Source organism: Sminthopsis crassicaudata, chromosome 6 (assembly GCF_048593235.1).
Source record: "Sminthopsis crassicaudata isolate SCR6 chromosome 6, ASM4859323v1, whole genome shotgun sequence".
Lineage (NCBI taxonomy): Eukaryota > Metazoa > Chordata > Mammalia > Dasyuromorphia > Dasyuridae > Sminthopsis > Sminthopsis crassicaudata.
In genome coordinates, this window is record NC_133622.1 from 73,339,910 (window position 1) to 73,362,640 (window position 22,731).

The 22,731-nt window shown below is 34.6% G+C and overlaps 1 protein-coding gene across 2 annotated transcripts in view; it reads left to right on the forward strand.

Annotated features, from left to right (window-relative positions):
• Positions 1 to 287: 287 nt before the first annotated feature.
• The window catches only part of MMAA (metabolism of cobalamin associated A), a 39,737-nt gene continuing 17,293 nt past the window's right edge, over positions 288 to 22,731 (forward strand). Inside the window, exons 1-3 of one of the 2 annotated variants that reach the window (XM_074276210.1) lie at positions 288 to 423; positions 16,661 to 17,162; positions 20,116 to 20,238. In XM_074276210.1, coding sequence (XP_074132311.1) covers positions 16,718 to 17,162; positions 20,116 to 20,238 — 568 coding nt within the window. In that variant the 5' untranslated portion in view covers positions 288 to 423; positions 16,661 to 16,717. The remainder of the gene's footprint in view (positions 424 to 16,660; positions 17,163 to 20,115; positions 20,239 to 22,731) is intronic. The other variant, XM_074276211.1, reaches the window with a different exon arrangement.

The window sequence follows — 22,731 nt, forward strand, 5'->3', positions numbered from 1 at the left end:
GCGAGAACTACAGATAATGCAATGCTCCCCTTCTTTTTCCGAGCCTCACAGACCCTCCCCACCACGGACTTCCGTCCCAGATAGCGCACCAGGGACCAGCGCCCTCGGACCATCTCCCCCGCCCCAACTCCCGCGCCAAACTCAGGTCTCTAGTTTCAGCCGGCGACAGCAGTTTTTTGCGCATGCGTGCGTTCTTCTGTTCTCACAAGCCACGTCCGCAGGGACCTAGGCCACGCCTCTTTCGCCTCTCCCTCCCACTCTTTCGCGCCGTTCAGTAGCCGCCCGCGCGCCAGTTTCCCGCCCCGCCCCCTCCTGCGGAAAGGAACTTCCACTTAGAAGACTGCGCCTGCGCCTGCGCTTGCACCTGAGCGGAGGGGCGGGGCGGAAGAGGCGCGGCTTCGGCGTCTATGACAGCTGTCCCGTGTGAGTAAGGGGGCAGGCGGTGCGAGGGCTCTTCTGGCCTCAGGGGCCGCCCTTCCCTGTCTGTGGTGGTGGTGCGTCTATAGGCTGAGGATGGGCTCGGGCTGGGGACGGAAAGGGCCTCTCGGCCGCGCCCTCCTAGAAACCTGGACTGGTGGGGGAAGGGGAGAGGCACGCGTGCGCGTGCGCGACCCCAGAGCCCCGGGGAAGGGGGAGGGAGAGAGGGGAAAAGGGAAAAGGGAAAAGGAAGTCAGGCCAAGGTTAGGTCAGAGCGAGCCTGGCGCGCTGCAGCTTCTGCGGCCGCGGACTCTTGATGCTAACATTTAAAGGCTCAAATCTTCCCGGACAGATTCATATCTTCCGGATCCGAAGCTCGCCAGGCTCCTTCCCGGGACCCTGGGGTACCTTGGCCCGCAGTACATTCCACGGAGTCTATGTCCTTGCCCTTGGCCGCGCGCGGCAGAGGCCGGGCCTGGGCGTGGAAGGGCACAGCCCTGGGGAACTTTACTACGGGGACCGGGCCCGGGGCTGGGATTGCGCGTGGCGGTCATGCACATGCGCTCCCTGTCTATCGATGTGAGACTTATTGATCCGAGTCTGACTTGTTCTGAGGAGGGATTTAACCCCAAGACTTAATATTTTCTAGTCCCCTATCTTCCGCCTCCCTATGGATCTGTCTAAAGCTATAGCGCTTTAAAGTTTTCAAAGCGCTATCCTCATTACTTTAATCCTCAACCTCTAAGAATCTAACTGAAGTTAATGTTCTCACTTTACATCTAAGCAATTATAAAAATTTTTATTTTTTCCAATCACATGCAAAGATAATTTTCAATCTTCACTTTTGTAAAATTTTGTAAGAAGTCAATATCGCTTTACATCTTAGCAATTATTATTGCTGCTCTCAATAGTCTTATTTTTTCCAATCACATGTAAAGAGTTTTCAGCATTCACTTTTATAAGATTTATAAGATTTGAATTCTAGATTTTTTTGTCCCTAACTTTGACAGCAAGCAGTTTGATGATTGGAAACAGGCTCAGAGAGATGAGACTTGCAGGGAGTTAGGGCTCACAGTGAGTGTCTGAGGCTGGATTTAAACCCTTTCCATCTAACAGCTGCAGGTCTCTTGTTGGCAATGGGTTTTGGTAATTAAAAGGCAAACCCACAGCCCAGGCGTTCAGAGGAGCTTGCTTTTTATTTGGGGAGGAGAGAAAGATAATGCACTCTCATGAGTAGGTATAATGTTCTGTTGTCTCTAAATTGCGATCGTTCTTGGGGGGCAGATTTCTTGGGGAGCTTCTTGAGACTGCCTTCCTTTAAGTTCTGTTCCAATAATCCCAAAATGCAGCCAGGAGTTAAAGTCCAGATCCTATATTTGTCCTTCAAAGTCTTGAAGAATCTTTTCCTGTCAGAATGTCTCCAGCCAGCTTCAGTCTCTAGCTCCCTCCGAATCCAAAGCCAGCACGAAGGTAGACATGGGAATAATCAATCAGACTGTCACTGAGAGTGTGGGATTGTGGGTTTCCCAGAATTCAATCCTAGATGTGAATCTCCTGGAAGTCTATGAGCAGGCTTTTCCTTTAGACTTGTGAATCTCCTCAAGCTTCCCTAGGAAGTCTTCTCCTTGACTCAGTCCAGACTGACTTCCCCACTCAATGTTGGCTCCTTATATCCTCCCAGAGAATGGGCTTGTAGGTACTCCATGGGCTTGTGGGAACTCCTTACAGAACCAATGAGTGAACTCCTTTAAAGGTGTGAACTCTGAACTAGAGAATTGTTAAGTACTGACATAGCACCTTGTAAGGATCCTAACAAGTAGGTGGGAAATATACATATAACAGCTGAGAACAGAAGAGGTTTCACTGTGGGAGTCAGCGCTTTTGTGCTCTCAGAGAAGCTGGGAATTCTAAGGCAGAGGCGAGGAGAGTACGTTCAGGGCTGGGGTACCAGAAATTGTGCTTGAATTTTAAAAAGTAGGGAAGTCATTTCAGTTCTGTCTGACCCTTCATGACCCCATTTGGGCTTTTTTTGGCAAAGATACTGGAGTGGTTTGCCATTCCTTTTCCAGCTCATTTTACAGATAAAGAAATTGAGACAAACAGAATTGCCCAGGATCAAACAGCTAGGAAGTATTTAAGGAAATCTGACAACCATTGGAAAATGTCATTCTTTAGTATATTATGAAAAAAGAAGTAATTAAAATAGTTAAAATTGGAGGGACAGCCTCATGAATCCTACCACTGATAAGCAAAGACAAAAATAAAATTGTATGTTTCCAAGGAGCCCACACTGTTGAGTGAGACATGTATGTATGTGGATATATATTAAATTTATAGACGAATACAAAGTAAAAAAAAAAAAAAAATTGGTGGGACAAGGCATCAACTGATGGGGGGGATCAGAAAAAGTTTCATGTAGAACTGAGATTTAATATTTTTTTTGGCAATTCCAATGAAACTTCCAAACTCCTCAGAATACTGTTTTATGTGCATAAAATACATAGGATTACAAAGAAAGCCTTTAATTAATCAAATTTAAAAAGTTCATAGACTCTGGATTAAGAATTCCTTAATAGATAGCACAAGCGGAGTTTTGGAGGAGCTGAGGCATCTGAAGAAGTACAGAAAGTACTGCATTCAAGGCTTGGGAGACTGCAAAGCCACAAAGACAGAAGATGAAATTATAAGGAAAAGCAAGAAAACTAGTCTGACTGGATCATAGAGTGGTGCAAGGTGAGAAATGTTTAATAAGGTTGGATAGGGAGGTTGAGACCAGAGTATAGAGTTTTAAAAAGCAGAGGAGTTTATGTTTGATCCTAGAAGAGCTAGGTAGAAAACTATAGTAGATTATAATTTAAGGGAATGAGACAGTGAGACCTGTGCTTTAGAATACATATGTACACACGTGTGTGTGGATGGATACATACATACATAATAAGATTTTAAGAGAGAAATCCAAATCCATACATTGGCATAGAGTGAATGAGTTGAAAAATATACCTTAACTAGAGCACAAAGAAAAATATAAGTTTAATTTAAAACATCAGTTCTGTGCTTATTTTGTATAATGAAGGGACTAAGTACCCATGTAAACTGTGGAGAGAATTCTTAAAAACAGACTCCCCCAATAGAAGAGTGTTGTTTAAGAGTGCTATTTACTAGAAGAAACAAATGAAGTACAATTTCTATCTTAAATTTATACTTGATTTCACTTGCAATTTAAGAGAGCTTTAGTTTACTACTTGTAGACAATGATCCCTATCTCTTTAGTGAATGTGAAAACAAGTTGAAATGTTTTGATTTTATAACTGGTGGAGCTTTTCTGTCTTTATATAAAAAGGCAAGGTGCTAATTTGTATAACAAATGTGAAGTCCTTTTCTCCCACGGTTCTGATGATCTTAACAATTATGCCCTGTGTTAGAATCTTAAATTTGGAAAATTTGGTAAGGCAATACTGAAGCTGTGTCTTTTTTTTTTTTATAACGGACTCCTTTTAGGGTGATTTAAAATATATTAAAAATTCTTGGGTATTTGTGCATAAACTATTATTTGTAAATTAATCTTTATGTTATCCTAAGAAAAGCATAGGTAGGAATGTCATTTTTTTTTCCTCCAAATTATTTAGTATATTTCAAATCTAAACATAAAGTAAAGTGCTGTGAAAAGGGTTTTGAATTTGAAATCAGAAGCCTGGTTCATATCTTGTTTTTGCCACTTACTGCTTCTGGATCTTGGATGAGTCATTGAACTCTCTTTGGACCTCAGTTTCTTTATTTGTAAAATTGAAGGAGATAAGAGACAACATTGGTTAGAGGCTAAGTTGAGACTAGATGATGTTAAATTACCTCCCAACTTTACATCTTTGATTCTAGGATCTCTTTTAGTGTTTTGTAAAACTCTATATAAATGGGTTGCCATTTATGAAAATGAAATGATGCTTGGAAAGGAAGTGGATAGTGATGTGATAAAAGCAAAAGATAAATAAAGGGTAGTCTATATTCCATTGGTATCCATGTAATTTCAAGAAATCTAGAGGAAGGCCTGTATAAGGCCTGTATAAGGATGTATAAGGATGACATGAATAGAAGTCATGTGGATGGATTATAGTTTTTATTGAAGGAAATATTCAAATTGATGAGCTACAGATTCCCCCTCACTTGTACAACTTTTATATGAAATTATTCCTCATTCTCTTCCCAGTGATTTAGTTGTGAATGTTCTCACTAAACGCTTTGTATGTGTTAGATTTATTCTCTTTATATTTTTAAGTATACTTACACATATATTTATCTTCTCCAGTAAAATATAAGATCCTTGAAGATAGGCATTGATTCACTTTGTGTATTTGTATCCCCAGTGCTTAGCACAGTGTAGCTCATAGTAGGTATATTTATTAAATGCTGTTTGGTTGGTTAATTCTTTGAAGCATCAAAGAATCCAAAGTATACCAACTTTATCACATAGTGTCTGAAAAGTATAAAGAACAAGATGCTAGTGTGCTTATCGTTTATCAACTATAAAAAAGCATTTCTCTTACAAAATGTCTGCCACATACCTATGAAAATCCAGATTCTTTGAAAAATGCAGCGAGAACTTTAGTTTAGTTTAGTGAGTTTGATTATAAATATGAAATGAGATATAAAACAGGGAGATGTAACTCACTAGAGATATTTGCTATTGTCAGTAGCCGAAGAGACCAAATGGAAGATTTCTCAGTGGATTGTGAGAGCCTCCATGTTCTCCTGTAGATGGCGTTGTATGGCATCAAACCCCAGAATACTATAGAGATGTCTGGATGAGATCCATCATCACTTGAGAAAGTTTGGCCTTGCTCTCCACAGAGGGAAAAGGAAGACAAGCCTGTTGTTGAGAAAGTGAAATGAAGTTGGATAGGCCTCAGAACTGGTCCATCATAGCTTTAGATTTTGAAGGAGGCCTCTGTGGCATTATGTGCAAAGAGATAACTCGAGATTTATATTAAATGATTTGCTCAGGCCGTAGAATAACATGGCTAGCATTTGAACTTAGGTCTTTTGACTCAACATTTGGCTTTATTTCTACAGTAGCACTTAAATTTCAGTACAGATAGATGATGAGTGGGCTCCAATATTATAAGAATAGAGTGTGTTGGTCAGTGCTTTAAATCATCCAAAAATCCTGAAAGAAAATTCCATCTTAAAAACCAATACTGGTATAGTGATGTTATATGACTATAAGTCAGAATACCAAAATTTGCAAAGAATTAATGTCTGGTTTCCTACCCGAAGGCCATTGGAGAGAGATGCATGGTGGGTGTGAATAGGTTGTAACATATTAGCAATGATAAATTGTACATCAAAAGCAATACAAAAGTTATAAAAGAGATTAATGACTAGAAGAAGAGGTGATCTGGTCAGAGTAGTTGAGAGCAAGGGATAACAAATGGCCAGTCTGTGTGCTTCATTGGTACTTACATGATGTCAAAAAATCTAGAGGAAAGTTCTTAGCCTGATACAGATACAGGTTCATATAATAAGAAGGCATAGATGGTTGTGATCCACACCATTTAAGGGAGAACTCTTAACATCAGCGAACCCATAGGGCCATTGAAGTATTGTAGTTTCCATTCTGGCATTGCACATGACACTTATGAATAGAGAAACTAGCATCCAGACAAGTAGAGAGGATGTTCCAGAGATTAGAGATGGACACAATTAGTTGCATCTTCTGCTCTTGTGTTTTTTATTTTATTTTTTGATACTATTAAAAATTCTTTGGTAGCAATTGGATGGTGCAATGGATAGGGTGCTAGACTTGGAATCAGAAAGATTCATCTTCCTGAGTTCAAATTTGACTTCAAACCTGTACTAGCTGCGTGACACTATTTGCCCTGTTTGCCTCGTTCCTCATCTGTAAAATAACCTGGAAAAGAAGAAGGTGAACCACTCTTTTTTTTTTTTTTTTGCTGAGAAAACCCTAAATAAGATCATGAAGAGTCAGACAAAACTGAAATGATTAAATAACAAGAACAAAGGCTCTTTAATTCCCAAAAGGAACAAGAAAGCCCTGTGAGGTAAATTTTTATCAATTATATGGACTTCATGTTATGTCTGCTCTCCTTGTAGTTTTGTCTGACTGATAAATAAATTTAAGTTTTCAATCCCAAATGGAAGTAGAATGTTTGATATCCAGGGAAGTAGAAGGAAGAACTGGAGATGAGTCCCAACATAAAATAAGAAACTTAATTGTAGTTGTATCTCAGTTCTCATTCCTCACATATATTCAGTTTGTCATTGTAGTTGATCATAGGGGATTAGCTATGATATCAAATTGAAAGTAGAAAAAAGGCTGGAATTTTCTCCAAATATGGAAAGCAAAGAGAATTTTTCAGTAACGTGATATGCTTATGTTTCTGCCATATAATGTCTATGTGTGTCTAAAATTCAAGTTCATTTCTATTCTAGAAGAGAAAGTGAAATGATTGGAGGAACATATTTCTATTTTTTAAGTTATCGGGGAAATTAAATTGTTCCTCGAGAGAAAGGAAGATATGCTTCAAGGTAGAAACAAGAACAAGGAAATAGATAGAAAGGAATTCTCACCAGTATTTGGAGATTGAAAGTTGGCAGGGAAGAAAGGGAAGAACCATTGGAGATATAATAGGTCCAATAGTGTAGATAGCATTTGTGGAAGGGGAAACTGGACTATCCTTGGAGGAAGCAACTTTAATTTTTTTGGGGGGAAGTTTAAATTTATTTTTAAATTAATTTTTATTTTATTAAAACTTTTTATTTACAAATTTTACGGGTAATTTTTCAACATTGATCCCTGCAAAGCATTCTATTCCAAATTATCCTCTTCCTCCTAGTCCTTCCCCTAGATGGCAGGTAGTCCAATACATGTTAAATGTGTTAAAGTATATGTGAAACATAATATGTGTATACCTATTTATAGTTATCTTGCTGCACAAGAAAAATTGGATCAAGAAGGGAAAAAAAAAAACAGAGGAAGAAAACAAAATGTAAGCAAACAACAACAGAGTGCGAATGCTGTGTTGTGTTCCATACTCAGCTCCCACAGTTCTCTCTCTGGGTGTAGATGGCTCTCTTCAGCACTGAACAGTTGGGATTGATTTGAATCCTCTTATTGTTGAAGAGAGCCACATCCATCAAAATTGATTGTTGTACATGTCCATCAGAAATGATCATCATATAGTGTTGTTGCTGTGTATAATGATCTCCTGGTTCTGCTCATTTCACTTTGTATCAGTTCATGTAAGTCTCTCCAGGCCTCTCTGCAATCATCCTGCTGATAATTTCTTGTAGAACAATAATATTCCATAACATTCATATACTCTAACTTGTTCAGCCATTCCCCAATTGATGGGCATCCATTCATTTTCCAGTTTCTAGCCACTACACAAAGGGCTGCCACAAACATTTTGGCACATACAGGTCCCTTTCCCTTTAAGATCTTTTTGGGATATAGGCCCAGTTGTAACACTGCTGGATCAAAGGATCTGCACAGTTTGATAACTTTTTGAGCATAGTTCCAAATCTCTCTCCAGAATGGCTGAATCAGTTCACAGGTCCACCAACAATATATCAATGTCCCAGTTTTCCCATATCACCTCTTAACATTCGTCATTATCTTTTCCTGTCATCTTAGCCAATCAGAGGTGTGTGGTGGTATCTCAGAGTTGTCTTTGCATTTCTCTGATCAATAGTGGTTTGAGCAATTTTTTCATATGACTACAAATAGTTTCAATTTCTTCATCTGAAAATTGTCTATTCATATCCTTTGATTATTTATCAGTTGAAGAATGGCTTGAATTCTTACAAATTTGAGTCAGTTCTCTATATATTTTAGAAATGAGGCCTTTATCAGAACCTTTGAATGTAAAAATGTTTTCCCAGTTTATGAGGAAGTAACTTTGTTGAGCTCAAGGGAATGTCCTTAGTAGAATGTCTGTTAGTAGGAAAGAGGTCATTTAGTAATAGAGGGAAAGTGGTGAAGTGGTGAGTAGTGACTTCTTGTGAAGAGCACCAAAATAATTGTAGACCAGAGAGAAACAAGAGATCTGCTGCTGCCCCAGGATGTGTATCTGGATTGTAATGGTGAGCGTCTAAGAGTTGTCAAACTTGATGATCATACCCTGCTTATGATTCACATGGGAACAAATGTTATCCTAAAGAAATCTAAAAAGTATAGCTTAGCATTTTAAAGAATTGGGCAAAAAACTAAAGCCCTTGGAGCACAGATGGTGTTTTTATCACTAGTACTGATTGACTGTAGAGGATTCAGAAAAGAAAAGCAGATACGGGAAATGAACAGCTGGCTAAGAAGAGGGTGTGTGAGAAGTAGATTTCGATTTTTGAGCTGTGGCTTAAATTGTTGGAAAGGTGAGATGTTGATGAGGGTTGGTTTATACCTAAGAAATGTCAGAAAAATATATTTATCTGAAGTGTTGAAAATCTAATTAAGAGGTCTTTAAAATGAAAATGAAAGAGGAAAGAAAAAACTACTCAGATAGATCTGATAAGCTTCTTACCAAGGAACAGCAGGTGTAGTATTGGAAGAAGAAAGACACAAGAACTAATAGAAGGTAGTATCTAAGAAGAGAGTCTGGCATATCTTTATATAAGCACACACAAAGTATGGGAAATAAATAGGATGAACTAGAGATTAACACAAAGAAGCAAATTTGATATCATTAAAATTTAGTAGATTGAAACTCGAGATTGGCATTTGACTCTGGAATGATATAACTTATTCAGAAAGAACAGAATATGTGAAAATATCAATGGCATCACATGTTAATAATAGAATTTACATAGTTCTTTGAGTTTTGCAAAGTGATTTACATGTGTTATTCCATTTGATTACTACTTCATATATAGGAAAACTGTAAGGAAATCCAGGATTCTGAGTGGGAGGAGATCATCAATGGAAGAAAAAAAATATTGTAGACATATGCTGGATAGGAAAAGAAAATAGATGAGAAGATTGGAAAACTGGCATATAAAACACAATATTGTAATAATGGGAAACTATCTATCTAGATATTTTTCTGGCATTCTCCCTATGTCAAAAGCAGAGTACCTGGTAAATTTGTAACTTGACTGAAGGATAATTTCAATCTTTTCTAATCATATGGATTGTTTAATATTATGCCATAAGAAGTGATGATGAGAAATTTTGAAAACATAGGAGAGTAGATCTGGGAAAACTCTGCACACAATGACTATCACAAATGAAAAGAGCACTAACTGTAAAACTCAGATTAATTGCAAAGACTAGTTTTGGTCCCAGAATATTGAGGAAGAAAGATACAATCTTGTCTCTATAGGAGATAGGATACTTAGTATGGAGGTTGCATTTATTTTTAGATGCTGTCACTTTAGTGGAGTTTTGTTTATATTTTTTGTTGTTAGAGGTAGCTTTCATTGAGGAGAGTGTTGAGAAATGCTTCTGACTTTTAATAAAAGTTATTAGAGAAGGAAATAAAAAAAAGCAACCCAAGGAACTTCTATTCTGGACTTCTAAATAATAAGGAATAACTGGTTGATAAAATAAAAATTACAAGAATTTAGAAAACAAGTCACCAATCCATAATAGAATTCATGATTAAGTAAGAGTGAAAACTTGGGCATAATCTCATTTGCAACCTAGATTTTCAAAAAGCAGGTTTAAAAGGTGGAGGGAAAGGATAGGTAGAATCCAGTGGCCTAATATTTTGTTTGGGCCATTGGATACAAAATTGGATTTGCAACAAAAACATTTGTTACAGAGGAGCCTAGAAGTCTCTTAATTAAATTTTGAGACATGGCTCACTCCAATGTGGAAGAAAAAAGGAGGAGATGGTTAAAGGGTGGATGTATAGGTAATTCAGCAAAAACTCAGGTAAAGAATATCTATAAATGTATTTTTGTTTTATATCAGCTTCATTTCCAATCTCTTTCTGTGTCCCAGTAACACAAACCAGTGAGCAACAAAAAATTTAAAAAGGGAAAAAGTGATTTAGCAAAATTTGTCAACATAAGTTTGGAAGTATTTTTAAGGTATAAAGTACTATAATCAGGGCAGAGAAGAATAGCTGAGGAAGCTGGTATAAGTGGTCTAGAAGGAGGCTGAAGACTTGACGGTATTGCAAATGTTTTTATCTTTCTGTGTAGTTAATTGTACTTGCCATCTATTGTAAATCAATGAATTTCAAAGAAAATAATGATATACAAAATTATCAGTTATTGATCAATATGGATTCCAATTAAACAAAAACTCACTATCTATTAAGAATATAATGTAATTACATATGAATGTAAGTCTAAATATTTGTATCTCTATATTCTTCCAACTCTTGAGTCATATTTTATGTTTAGTGTAGGCACTATTTTGAACAATGATATGTGAACTTGTGCCATGAACTGAGTATTTCTGGTTTTTTCTAATTTTATTGGAACATTTGTTTCTGGGTTTTGACAATATGACAACAATCTTATTATGTATAATGACAACTTTCCTAAATCATTTGTTTTTAAAAACAACTTTTTGTGAACAAAGTTGCAATTTGGAAACTCGAGATGTAATCTTGTTGTTTTAATAAAATATTGTTAATAAAATATTTAAAATGTTAATATGAGAGGACAATATTTTTTATTATAGCTTTATATTTGGTAATTTTTCAGCATTGACAATTACAAAACGTTTTGTTCCAACTTTTCCCCTCCTTCCCTCCCACTCTCTCCCCCAGATGGCAGGTTGACCAATGCATGTTAAATATGTTAAAGTATAAATTAAATACAATATATGTATACATGTCCAAATAGTTATTTTGCTGTACAAAAAGAATCAGACTTTGAAATAGTGTACATTTAGCCTGTGAAAGGAAATAAAAAATGCAGGCGGACAAAAATAGAGGGATTGGGATTCTATGTAGTGGTTCATAGTCATCTCCCAGAGTTCTTTCGCTGGGTGTAGCTGGTTCATTTCATTACTGCTCTATTGGAACTGATTTGGTTCATTTCATTGTTGGAGAGAGCCACGTCCATCAGAATTGATCTTCATATAGTATTGTTGCTAAAGTATATAATGATCTCCTGGTTGAGAGGACAGTATTTTACATTAATAAGATATCTTTAATAAAAAAAGATTGTTTTTTTAAAAGGCTAAATTGCTTATGTACAACATATGCCATTTCTTTTGAAAATATTTCTAATTATATTTTCATTTTCAAATAAGATTATGCCAAAATTATAAAAATTACATATGTAAAATTCTACTGAGGTACGAGACAATTGCATTATTGAGTAGTTACTCTAAATATTAAGCATTTAAAACACATTGTATTGTACAAATTTAATTACATTTAACATCTACAAATCTATATCATATATATGAGGGTTACACGTAAAGATGATGCATTTCCTTTTCCATTTAATAGCTCTGTGACTGAGCAAATCATTTACCTCTCAGGACCTCAGGAAAATGAGAATGTTTGTCTAGATAGTCATTAAAAGTTCTTTGGAATTCTAAATCTCTGATCCAATTTTTCTATGAACCAATCAGCAATCATTCATTGTCTTCTATTCACTAGTTCTGGGAACACAAAGACAAAAACAAAACCATTTACTGCAGTGTGAATTATAATCATGTGATATATTGTGATTTTGGTTTTAAGTTTCTGTTGTGTTGACGTTTTTTTATATTTACATGTTCTTTAAGCACAAATATTTTATTATCCTGTGTTTCATTTGTAAACTGGACAGAGATTTTTTTTTCTTTATTTGGTTCATCAATATAAATCCTATAAAAAAGATTTTTAACTTTTGTGCAGCCTCTCCTTTCTTTGTCTCTTCTTTCATTACCTATCCCTTCTTTTTCACCATTAATGCAGACTTTGAAAGTTTTTTTTCACTAGATCCAAACCTGATCTCTACATCCCTTCCCATGTTTTCTTCTATCTGTGCAAAGAAGGGAAAAGGTTGCCTTGTCTCCATTTTTCTTTGATGTCAAACTTGGACATTATGATTATAGCCTTCTGTTCTTGATTTTAAAGACATTTATGGTCTATAGAAGAAAGGCAAAATAACTGAGGAGTACAAAAGGCTAACATGATCCAATAAAAAGAGCAACACATGAAAATTAAGAATGAGCAGAAGCTGATAATAAATGCTAAGGATATGAAAATAGAATTTTTAAAAGCTCTTTTGGTGGATGAGAAGTATCAAAGAATAAGACTGCTGCTTGGAGGCAAATAGACTAGTTGTGATGATAAGGCTGAACTAATCTATTCTTTTGAGCCTCTTTTTAAAGTAGAGATTGTTGGGTTGAGAATAGACTAAAAATGGTAAACAGGGAGGAGAAACCCAATTATAGCCAGTGAGATGGTCAGGTATCATCTAGCTGCTTTCAAACACCAGCATGGTCCTGTGGGAAAAGATTTCAAGTTAAGATCAAGATTTAGACCCTAGCATTTCTGTGTCTCTGTGCAAGTCATTTAATCTCTTTGGGTCTCAGTTTCCTCATCTGTAATGAAATGGGGGAAAGGGATTCAACTTGATAGTTTTTAAAGGATCTTCTGGTTTGGAATCTATAACCCCAGCATTCTGTAACTAATCAAGCATTCATAAGTGCTTTCTATGTGCCTAGGCATTGTACAAGGTGCTGAGAACATAAAGACAAAAATGGAATAACTCCTGTCTTCAAAGTGCATGTAATCTATTGAGGAAACCGTGCATGCATATATGTGTCTGTGCATATGTGCATTTGCTTGTGTCCATATTTGTGAATCAAGTCATGTGGGTGAAATATTCTCCAGCATATAGTAATGAATGAAAGGATGTGATTGGTGAGCCATTGTTAATGCCTTTTTCAAAAATGGAAGAGATACTCTAAGATTGGGGAAAGGCAGATAATATTGTTTTATAGAAGGAAAGAAGGTGAAGTTCTTAAAATTTTTTTTTGATAATAGCTTTTTATTTTCAAAATACATGCAAAGATAAGTTTCAACATTCATCCTTGCAAAACCCTTGTGTTCCAAATTTTTCTCCCTCCCTTCTCCCAACTCTCTTCCTCTAGACAGCAAGTAATCCAAATATAGGTTAAATATGGGCAATTCTTCTAAATATATTTCCATGTTTATCATGCTGCACAAGAAAAATCAGATCAAAAAGGAAAAAAAATGAGAAAAAATTCAGCAAACAACAAAAGATGGAAATATGTTGTAATCCATGTTCAGTCCCCATACTCATCTTTCTGGAATGCATTCGGCTCTCTCCATCATAAGTCTATTGAAGTTGGTCTGAATCACCTCATTGTTGAAAAGAGCCACTTCCATCACAGTTGATTATAACATAATCTTGTTGCTGTGTACAATGTTCTCTTAGTTCTATTCACTTCACTTAGTATCAGTTCATATAAATCTCTCCAGGTTTTTCTGAAATTATCCTATCGATCATTTCTTATAGAACAATAATATTCTATAACATTCATATACCATAACTTATTCAGCCATTCTCCAGCTGATAGATATCTACTTAGTTTCCAGGTTCTTACCACTACTGAAAGGCCTCCTATAAATATTTTTTGCGCATGTGATTCCTTTTCCCTTTTTTATGATCTCTTTGGGATACAGACCTAGTAAGAACACTTCTGATCAAAGGATTGCACAGTTTGAGATAGCCCTTTGAGCATAGTTCCAAATTGCTGTCCAGAGTGGTTGGATTAGTTCACAATGTATTAGTGTCCTAGTTTTCCCATATCCCTTCCAACACTTATTATCTTTTCCTGTTATCATAGCCAATCTGAGAGGTATGTAATGGTACCTCAGAATTGTCTTAATTTGCATTTCTCTGATCAGTAGTGATTTAGAGCATTTTTTCATATGACTAGAAATGGTTTTAGTTTCTTCTTTTGAAAATTGTCTTTATATCCTTTGATTATCAATTTGAGAATGACTAATATTCTTATGAATTTGAGTTAATTCTTTATGTATTTTAGAAATGAGGCTTTTATCAGAACTTTTGGATGTAACAAATTTTCCCCAGTTTTTGTCTTCCCTTCTAATCTTGGCTGCATTGCTTTTGTTTGTACAAAACATTTTAAATTTAATATAATCAAAATTATTCATTTTGCATTTCATAATGTTCTCTAGTTCTTATTTGGTCATAAATTCCTTTCCTTCTCCACAGATCTAAGAGGTAGAGTATCCCTTGTTCTTCTTATTTGCTTATAATATCACCCTTTATGTCTAAATCACAAACTCATTTCAACCTTATCTTGGTATATGGTGTTGGGTGTTGGTCAGTGCCTAGTTTCTGCCATACTATTTTCCAATTTTCCCAGCAGTTCTTGCCAAATAAATAGTTCTTATCTCTGAAGCTAGCTAGCATCTTTGGGTTTATCAAACACTAGATCACTGTAGTCATTGGCTATTGTGGCTTATGAACTTGACCTATTCTGCTGAACAACTGTTCTTCTTTTTAGCCAGTACCAAATGGTTTTGATGACTGCTACTTTATAATATTGTTTTAGGCCTGATGTAGTGAGGCCAGAAGGTGAAGTTCTTTAAACTATGGAGCAGTATATTTGATTAACAAAAATCTTTTAAATTAACTTTTTTTTTTCATGAATGAAAATCTTTCTTCTATTTCCCTTTCTCCCAATAGAGAACCAAAAAATAAATGAAAGAAGATAAGACCTTTGTTACAAACATATATATGTATGTGACAGAGACAGAGAGAGAGTCATGTGAAACAAATTCCTTCATTAGTTATATTTTAAAAACTGCAGGCCTCAATCTTAATTGAGACTTTTCCATGCTTTTAGATTACATTTAGATTTTATCAGCATTTGACAAAACTTCTCATAGTATGCTTTTGGGTATGATGAAAACATATGTTAGATAATTGTACAGCCAGATACATTTAGAACTTGTTGAATGCCAGAATCTATAGAGTTGTTATCTTTAGGATAACATCAACTTGAAGGGAGAAAATGCCCCAAAGATCTACTTTTGGCTTTGTCATGTTTCACATTTTAATCATTGATGTGAATGAAGGCTTAGGAGGCATGTTGTTCACATTTTCAAATTACATGAATCATAGAGGAATAGATAAAATATTGGATGACAATTTAGAGCCAAATAGGGCTTGACAAATTAGAATATGGAATTAAATAAATAAGCTGAAATTTCACAAGGGTTAATGTAAAAGTCTACATTGGAGTTCAAAAAATTAACTTTATAAATACAGGATGGAAGAGGTATGGATAAACAGTGTCTGTCTGGAAATTTTATTAGCAGTGACCTAGTAGTTTGTTCTTTTAGGCTTTATTAAAAGGAGAATAAGGAAGAAGAGTTCCTATGTTTTGTCGTGGTAATCATAAATCACAAATGGAGCATTATTTTTAGTTCTGGGCATTCCATTTTAGGAAAGATATGGGAAGATTAGAACTTAACCAGACGAGAGTGACCAGGATAGGGAGGTCTGAAAACTATGCCTCAATTAAAGGGATTGTGGATGTTGAGTCTGGAGAAGAGGAAATTTAGAAGACATATGGTGACATTCAAAAGGGAGGAAGGATTAAAATTGGTCTTAAAGGGTACAGCTAGGAGCAATGGATGAAAATAACAGAAGGGAAAAAATCACTTTGATGGTAAGGACAAACTTTATAACAATTAGGGATGTAAAAAATGAATTGGACTGTCTCACTGGAGTAGTGGCTTCCTTCTCATAGTGTACAGGTAAAGAGCCTTTGCTTTCTGGGAATGTTATAGAAGGTATTTTCATATGTGAATCAGACTAAATAGCCCCCAAATTCCCTTCCAGCTCTTAAGTCTGTAATCCTGCCCATATCTAATATACTTGTTAGTTAGAGACTTGTTAGTCTCATGTGTTGACATTTTAATAAAATCAGGAATAACTTTATAAAAGAATACTTTAACCTAGATTGCTTTCAAAAAACCTGTTTTGGGAAAGCTAGATGGCACGGGGGATAGAGCACGGGTCCTAGAGTCTGGAGGATCTGAGTTCAAATTTGACCTCAAATGCTTAATCCTTATGAGCTGTGTGATCCTGGGCAGAAAGAGAAAGAAAGAAAGAAAAGGAAAACAAAGAAACAAAAAACTTGATTTGCATTGCCTCTTAACAAAAGTCAATTTTAAGTAGGTTGTTTGTTTAAAATGACTGCATATTTGCTTTTTCGCGTCATGATTTGCTCAACTGAATAAAGTAAAATTTTTTTCTTTCTCTTTCTTTTTCCTAGGAAGGTCACAGATCAAGTTGAACCAAAACTTCAATATATTCTTTGATTCAAAACGAAATGAAAATAGCTATGTTGCTACTATTTCCTCACCATCATTTTCTTAAGAATCTTTCAAAAACATCTTTTCAAAACTACCAATTCATCTTTCATTCAGGCATTCGTTTTGGATCTGGATTTTCATGTTCTCAGTCACTTAATTCTGTTGGATTATATCGTGCTGAGTGGATGCTACCATCATGTGGTTTCAAAAGAAAACTAGGCATACAGACAACCCTAAAGCTACACACAGAAGGACTTTCTGACAAAGAACGAAGATTTGTGAATAAACTCTATACTGGTTTAATCCAAGGTCAAAGGGCCTCCCTAGCAGAATCTATTACTCTTATAGAATCAACTCATAGCAGGAAAAAAGAATTAGCCCAGGTGCTTCTTCAGATGGTATTAAACTACCACAGAGAACAAGAGCAATTAAATGAAGGAAAACCACTGGCATTTAGAGTGGGTCAGTCATTTTTGTCCAGTAAATAATTCTTAATTTTCTTTTCTGCTATTAAAATGATTCCTTGACATTTAGTCTTAATATTAAAAAAAAAACTTTCTACTCAGGACTTTTGGAATAAATTTTAGATGCCTTTTCTTTGACAATCAGCTTTAGGTCATTGATTCATGGGTATTATAATTGAAAAGTTTTGACTTAGTCATATGAGTCATGGTTTGTTAAGATAAAAATTATAAAAAATTTTCCTTGTTCAAAGTGAGAGGCTCAGCAAATAGAATATTACTATTTTTAAGAATAGGAATCTGCATTGAAAATAATATTAACATTATTTTCTGAGAGTTTTTTATTTTTGTGATTAAGAGCCCTGAGTGAATTGTCTGATTTTTGTGTTTGTTTTAGATAATTTCTCTTTAAGACAACATTTTCAGTTTCCTTTTTCTTTAGTAGGCAAAGCAAATTCTTTATGGACCCCTTCTATTACATATAAGAATGTCTTGGAATAGCTTGAAATCTAGTTATCTTGACATTAAATATATTTTAAGAGATGTTCTACCCTTTTTATTACTAGCCTGTAACATCTGAAAGACTATTTTGATTTCTGGAAATAGAGATTTATTTCTGAAACTGCAAAATCATTGTATATGTGTTTGACCACATAAAGAGAATCGAAAGTCAGATTTATGACCATGTGGAGTGATTAAAGAATTAAAGTTGTGAATAAAGTAATAAGGAAAACTGCCTTAAGTAGCTTGAAGTTATTTTAGCTTTATATTACCTAAAATATTTTTTTCCAGACTTAGTTTAATACATAATCTTTAGTTCTAATTTGGGAGGCATTGCTGTATTTGCTTTAGAAATAATTTCTAAACTGTACTTTATCAGTATTTGAAATAGCTTGTGATTTTTCACTTTTCTGTATACCACCCTGAACTGGCATATTATCTGCTCTATATGTCCTTATTTTGAAAGAGTACAGTGATCCATAATAATCATCTTTATATAATTAACAACAAATATAGCAGAGCAAACTATTTACAAAAATAAATTCTAGATGGATGAAAAACTTTAGTTGTTAGATTAAGTGGATTTCTTTTTATAAAAAGAAAGTCTTACAAATGTCTGGAAGCAGAGTCAGAACTGGTTGGCAGCTTGGTCCAAATCTGCGACTTTTTTTTTTTCCCTGACAGTCTCCACTTATTTTAATCATATTAGTCCAGGTAGAGCAGTGCCTCTAGTGTAGATACCATAGATTATCATCGTCATTATCATCAAGGGGCATTGAACTGCTGTACAGTATTCAAGGGACTATGGAAAGCATGGGAAAGATTTACAAGTGATAGCCTTTGTCCTTAAGGAACAGTGGTGATAGAGCCAAACTACTTGTTTATGACTTTTTTTACAAATTACTTAACTTTCTTTGGCCTCTATTTCTTCATCTACGAAATTCAGAGGATTGGACTGATGATTTTTAAGGTCCATTCCAGCTATGAATTTATGATCATATATATCTTTAAGGTAAAGAATTTTGCCATTGTAAACCCAGCTCTCAGCATCGTGCATACATATTACACAGTAGTCATTTAAATGCTTATTTGATCATAAAAGTTAATAATTAAAATACCTACCATGAATATTTTGTTCAGAATAATTTTCTGGCTTTAATGGAAAAGTCAGTTATGTCAGAATTTAATTTAAATGACATTCTTAGAGTGACTTGTACATTTTGCTTTTTGAGAAATATTTGTCTTTTAATTCTATTTGAGCATGTTTTGATAGTTTGACTCTTAGCTATTTTATATATTTTTTAGTTATTTTGAATCAGGTTTGCCTTTCTAGTATACTATTCTGGATTTTGTTATAATTATATGGAAACATTAGTAAATTTTTCTTGGGGGGAAGCTATTATTTTATATCCTGCTACTTTTGAATTTATTGTATCATTTAGTTTCTTTGCTGACTCTGGGTTTTCTAAGAGAATCATCTTGTCATCAACAAATAGGGATAGTTCTATCCCTGTTGACTGAACTTAAGTATTTAATTTTTCTCTTATTGCTATTACCAGCCTTTCTAGAATGACATCAAATAACCCTAGGAAAGAAAGCATCCTTGCTTTATGCTTATATTTACCAAGAAAGTGACTAAGCATCTTCTTATTGCAAATAATGCTATTTCTTAATTTTAAATATGTACTTTTTATCACATTGAAATGGCTTCAATATACTTAGGCTTTATCATGTTTTAAGGATAAATTAATAATACATTTTCCAAGCCTTTTTCTGCACTATTATGATCATGTAGTTTGAGGCATTTTTGTTTTTAATGTTAATTACATAAATTGTTTTCCTGATGTTAAATCATTCTTGCACCTCTGATGTAAATTTAATTTGATCATAGTGAATAGTTATTTGAATCTATTGCTGTATCTTTTTTTGTTAGGATTTCATTTAAAAATTTGAAATAAGACTGGTGCATTTTGAATAAACGAAGAAAAGGGATTATTTTCTTAAATAGGTACACATATCACTTCTTTTAAAGTGAATATATATAAAATATCTTTAGTTATCTGGAATGTTCAGGTTTCAATACTGTTTACCATTGGGAAGACCAAAGGCAAGCTTAGGATGATGGTGATGTTTATTTATTTATTTGGAGGGCAAAATTTTAGAAATTAAGTGGGACAGAGAAAAAAATTGTAAAAATACTTACATTTTATCATATAATAGCATTAGATTATTTTTAGCCATTGAATTTTATTTTAAGATATGTTAAAAAGTTTTCTTCTATAACTTATACAAATTATTCCAAAAAAAATTTCCTATTAACAAAGTTTGGAAGTGATTAAAATAGGCAAATAGAAGTCCTAATGAATCATGAAAAATAGAGGCAATATTAATGTTTCACTTAATAGAATGCTGTTATTTATTGCACTGAGTTAGAAGGTTTCTTTGTACTTTAGGGTTGTCTGGTCCCCCAGGTGCTGGGAAATCAACATTTATAGAATATTTGGGGAAGATGCTTACTGGGAATGGACACAAAGTATCTGTGTTGGCAGTGGACCCTTCCTCCTCTAGAAGTGGTGGTAAGTATCACATTTATCTTTACATTTTAAGAAAGTGTAATCAAATACAAAATGAACCTGTAAGAACTGATTATGAGGTTCTCAGTATTTTACCTGAAGTTTTGTAATCTTTGACAACACTTTGTGAGTTTATTTTGGAAGTTAAAATTTTACCCCTGTAAATGACTAGAAGCTGGTGTAGTCCTTTGGTTTCATAAGTCTCAGAAAGTTCTCTGTTAGGCAGGAGGAGAGCCACAAATAGGGAGTGCCTTCAGTACTCCTTAGGAAGGAGGATCACTTCTCATTACTTACCTCCACTTTCTTTGAGCCTTACTGGAAGAACTAGCATAATGAGAGCATTTATGGTTCCATTAAAATCCTTTCTAGAGGATGAGCATTAGCTACTGATTTAGAATAGAATCTAGTTCTTTCTTCTTTGGGAAGAGTTTTGTCTTAGCACCAGTTACTTAGTGGTACTTCTTCCTTTTTTCCTGTGTGGGACATTCTTCTACTCTTTGAACTCCTCTTCTACAGGTCAGGCTTCCTTTCTCTTTAGATCTTTTTTCTTCTTTGTTTGGTATTTAAGTGTCTTTTTGTTTGTTAATTTTGCTTTTTAAATAAATTTTAGTAGTAGTTTTTGTTTTATATCACTGTAATTTTTGGATATATACTCCATATCTTTTCTCTTTTTTCTCTTGTTCCAAAGAAAAAACGATTTAGCAGAAACATCCAAAGCAGTGGTTATATCTGGCAGTGTATATAAAATTTTACCCAAGTTGCTGAAAGGAGGAGGTATACTTCTTTATTTGTTCTTCTCTGGCATCATTATTGACTTTTTAGTTACTCAGAATTCAACTTCCTTTTAGTGATATTTTCATTTACATTGTTATGGTCACTAGACATATTTTTCCAGTTCTGCTTATTTCTCTTTCCACTGATTTATATAAATCTCACATTTCTCTAAATTCCTCATTTGTCATTTCTTTTACTATACAACAACAATCCATTATGTTGATACACCACAGTTTATTCAGCCATTTCCCCACTGATGGACACCCTCTTTGTTTCTGTTTTTTTTTTTTTTTTTTTTTTCTACCACAAAAGAGGGCTGATTTAAGCATTTTGCTATATATTGGATCTTTGTTACTATTTTTGAGTTCCTTTAGCTATGTATTTGTAATATTGTGATATGGATATGAGCATTGGGTCAAAGGGTATGAAGAGTTCAGTCACTTTTTCTTAAACAATTCTGAATAATTTTCCAGAATGGTTAGGCTCACCAGCTCTCTAACAGTGCTTTAGTGAGCCTGCTTCACCACTGTCCACATAACTTTCACCATTCCCATTTCTGTTATCTTTGCTAATTTGCTGGGCATGAGGTGAAACCTCAGACTTGTTTCTGTTTGCATTTCTATTACCATTTATGATTTAGAGCATATTTTCATGTGTTTGTTTATAGTTTACATTTGGGGTGTCTGGGTAGAAAATGGATAGAGCACTGAGGCTGCAATCAAGAAGATGTCAGTTCAATTTGGCTCTAAAGGCTTACTGTGTGACCCTAGACAAGTCACTTAATCTTGTTTGCTTTAGTTTCCTCCTCTGTAAAGTAAACTGGAGAAGGAAATGGTAAACCACTGCAGTATCTTTGCCAAGAAAACCCAAAAAGGGTTTGTTAAAAGTTGGATATGACTGCAAATGATTGAATGTCAGGTTTATATCTGTTTTTTTGAAAGTAACTTATTCATATCTTTTGACTTCTGTTTTTTTTTTTTTTAATAAAATATTTCCTTTTCCCTGATAACCTATGAATGGAGAAGTTATTCCTGGAGTCCCTTGATCCTTTCTTCTCAAGTGACTCTTCACTTTGAGCATATTTGTCTATGATTTGATTGGGATGGAAATATAAACATTGAATCCTTAATATAAGTCCCTCTAAAATTTTTCCTGTTCTCTATACTTTACGGAAGGGAGACTTTCTAGCCTTACCTTTCTTACTAGTAGCTACTACTGATATTTTTGCCAGTTTAGTAAATATAAAGTGATAATTTAAGATTTCTTGATTTACATTTTTTCTGAGTAATGGAGAATTTTAGCATTTTTTTATATGGCTCTTGTTTGTATTTTTACCTTTAAAATTTCCTGTTTTTGTATTGTTCTTATGAGTATGTATGAAATCCTTTTGATATATATATATATATGTATATATATATACATATATATATATTTACATTTTGATAGTTTTAATAAAAATATATCTGTATGTTTTTGCCTCATAGAATCCTTTTATCTTTATAGCATCAGATCCATCAATTTTGCCTTCATTTTTATAACTTATCTTCCTTTCCATAAATGAGACAAATATATTATCTTTTTCATTCTAATTTATTTCTAACTAAAAAAATAGTTTATTGATCCAGTTAGAACTTATGTGGAGTTGGATATAGATCTATTTCCTAATAGTTTTTTTTTAATTGAATTTCTTTTCCCAGTCATTTTTTGCTAATGGACTTTTCG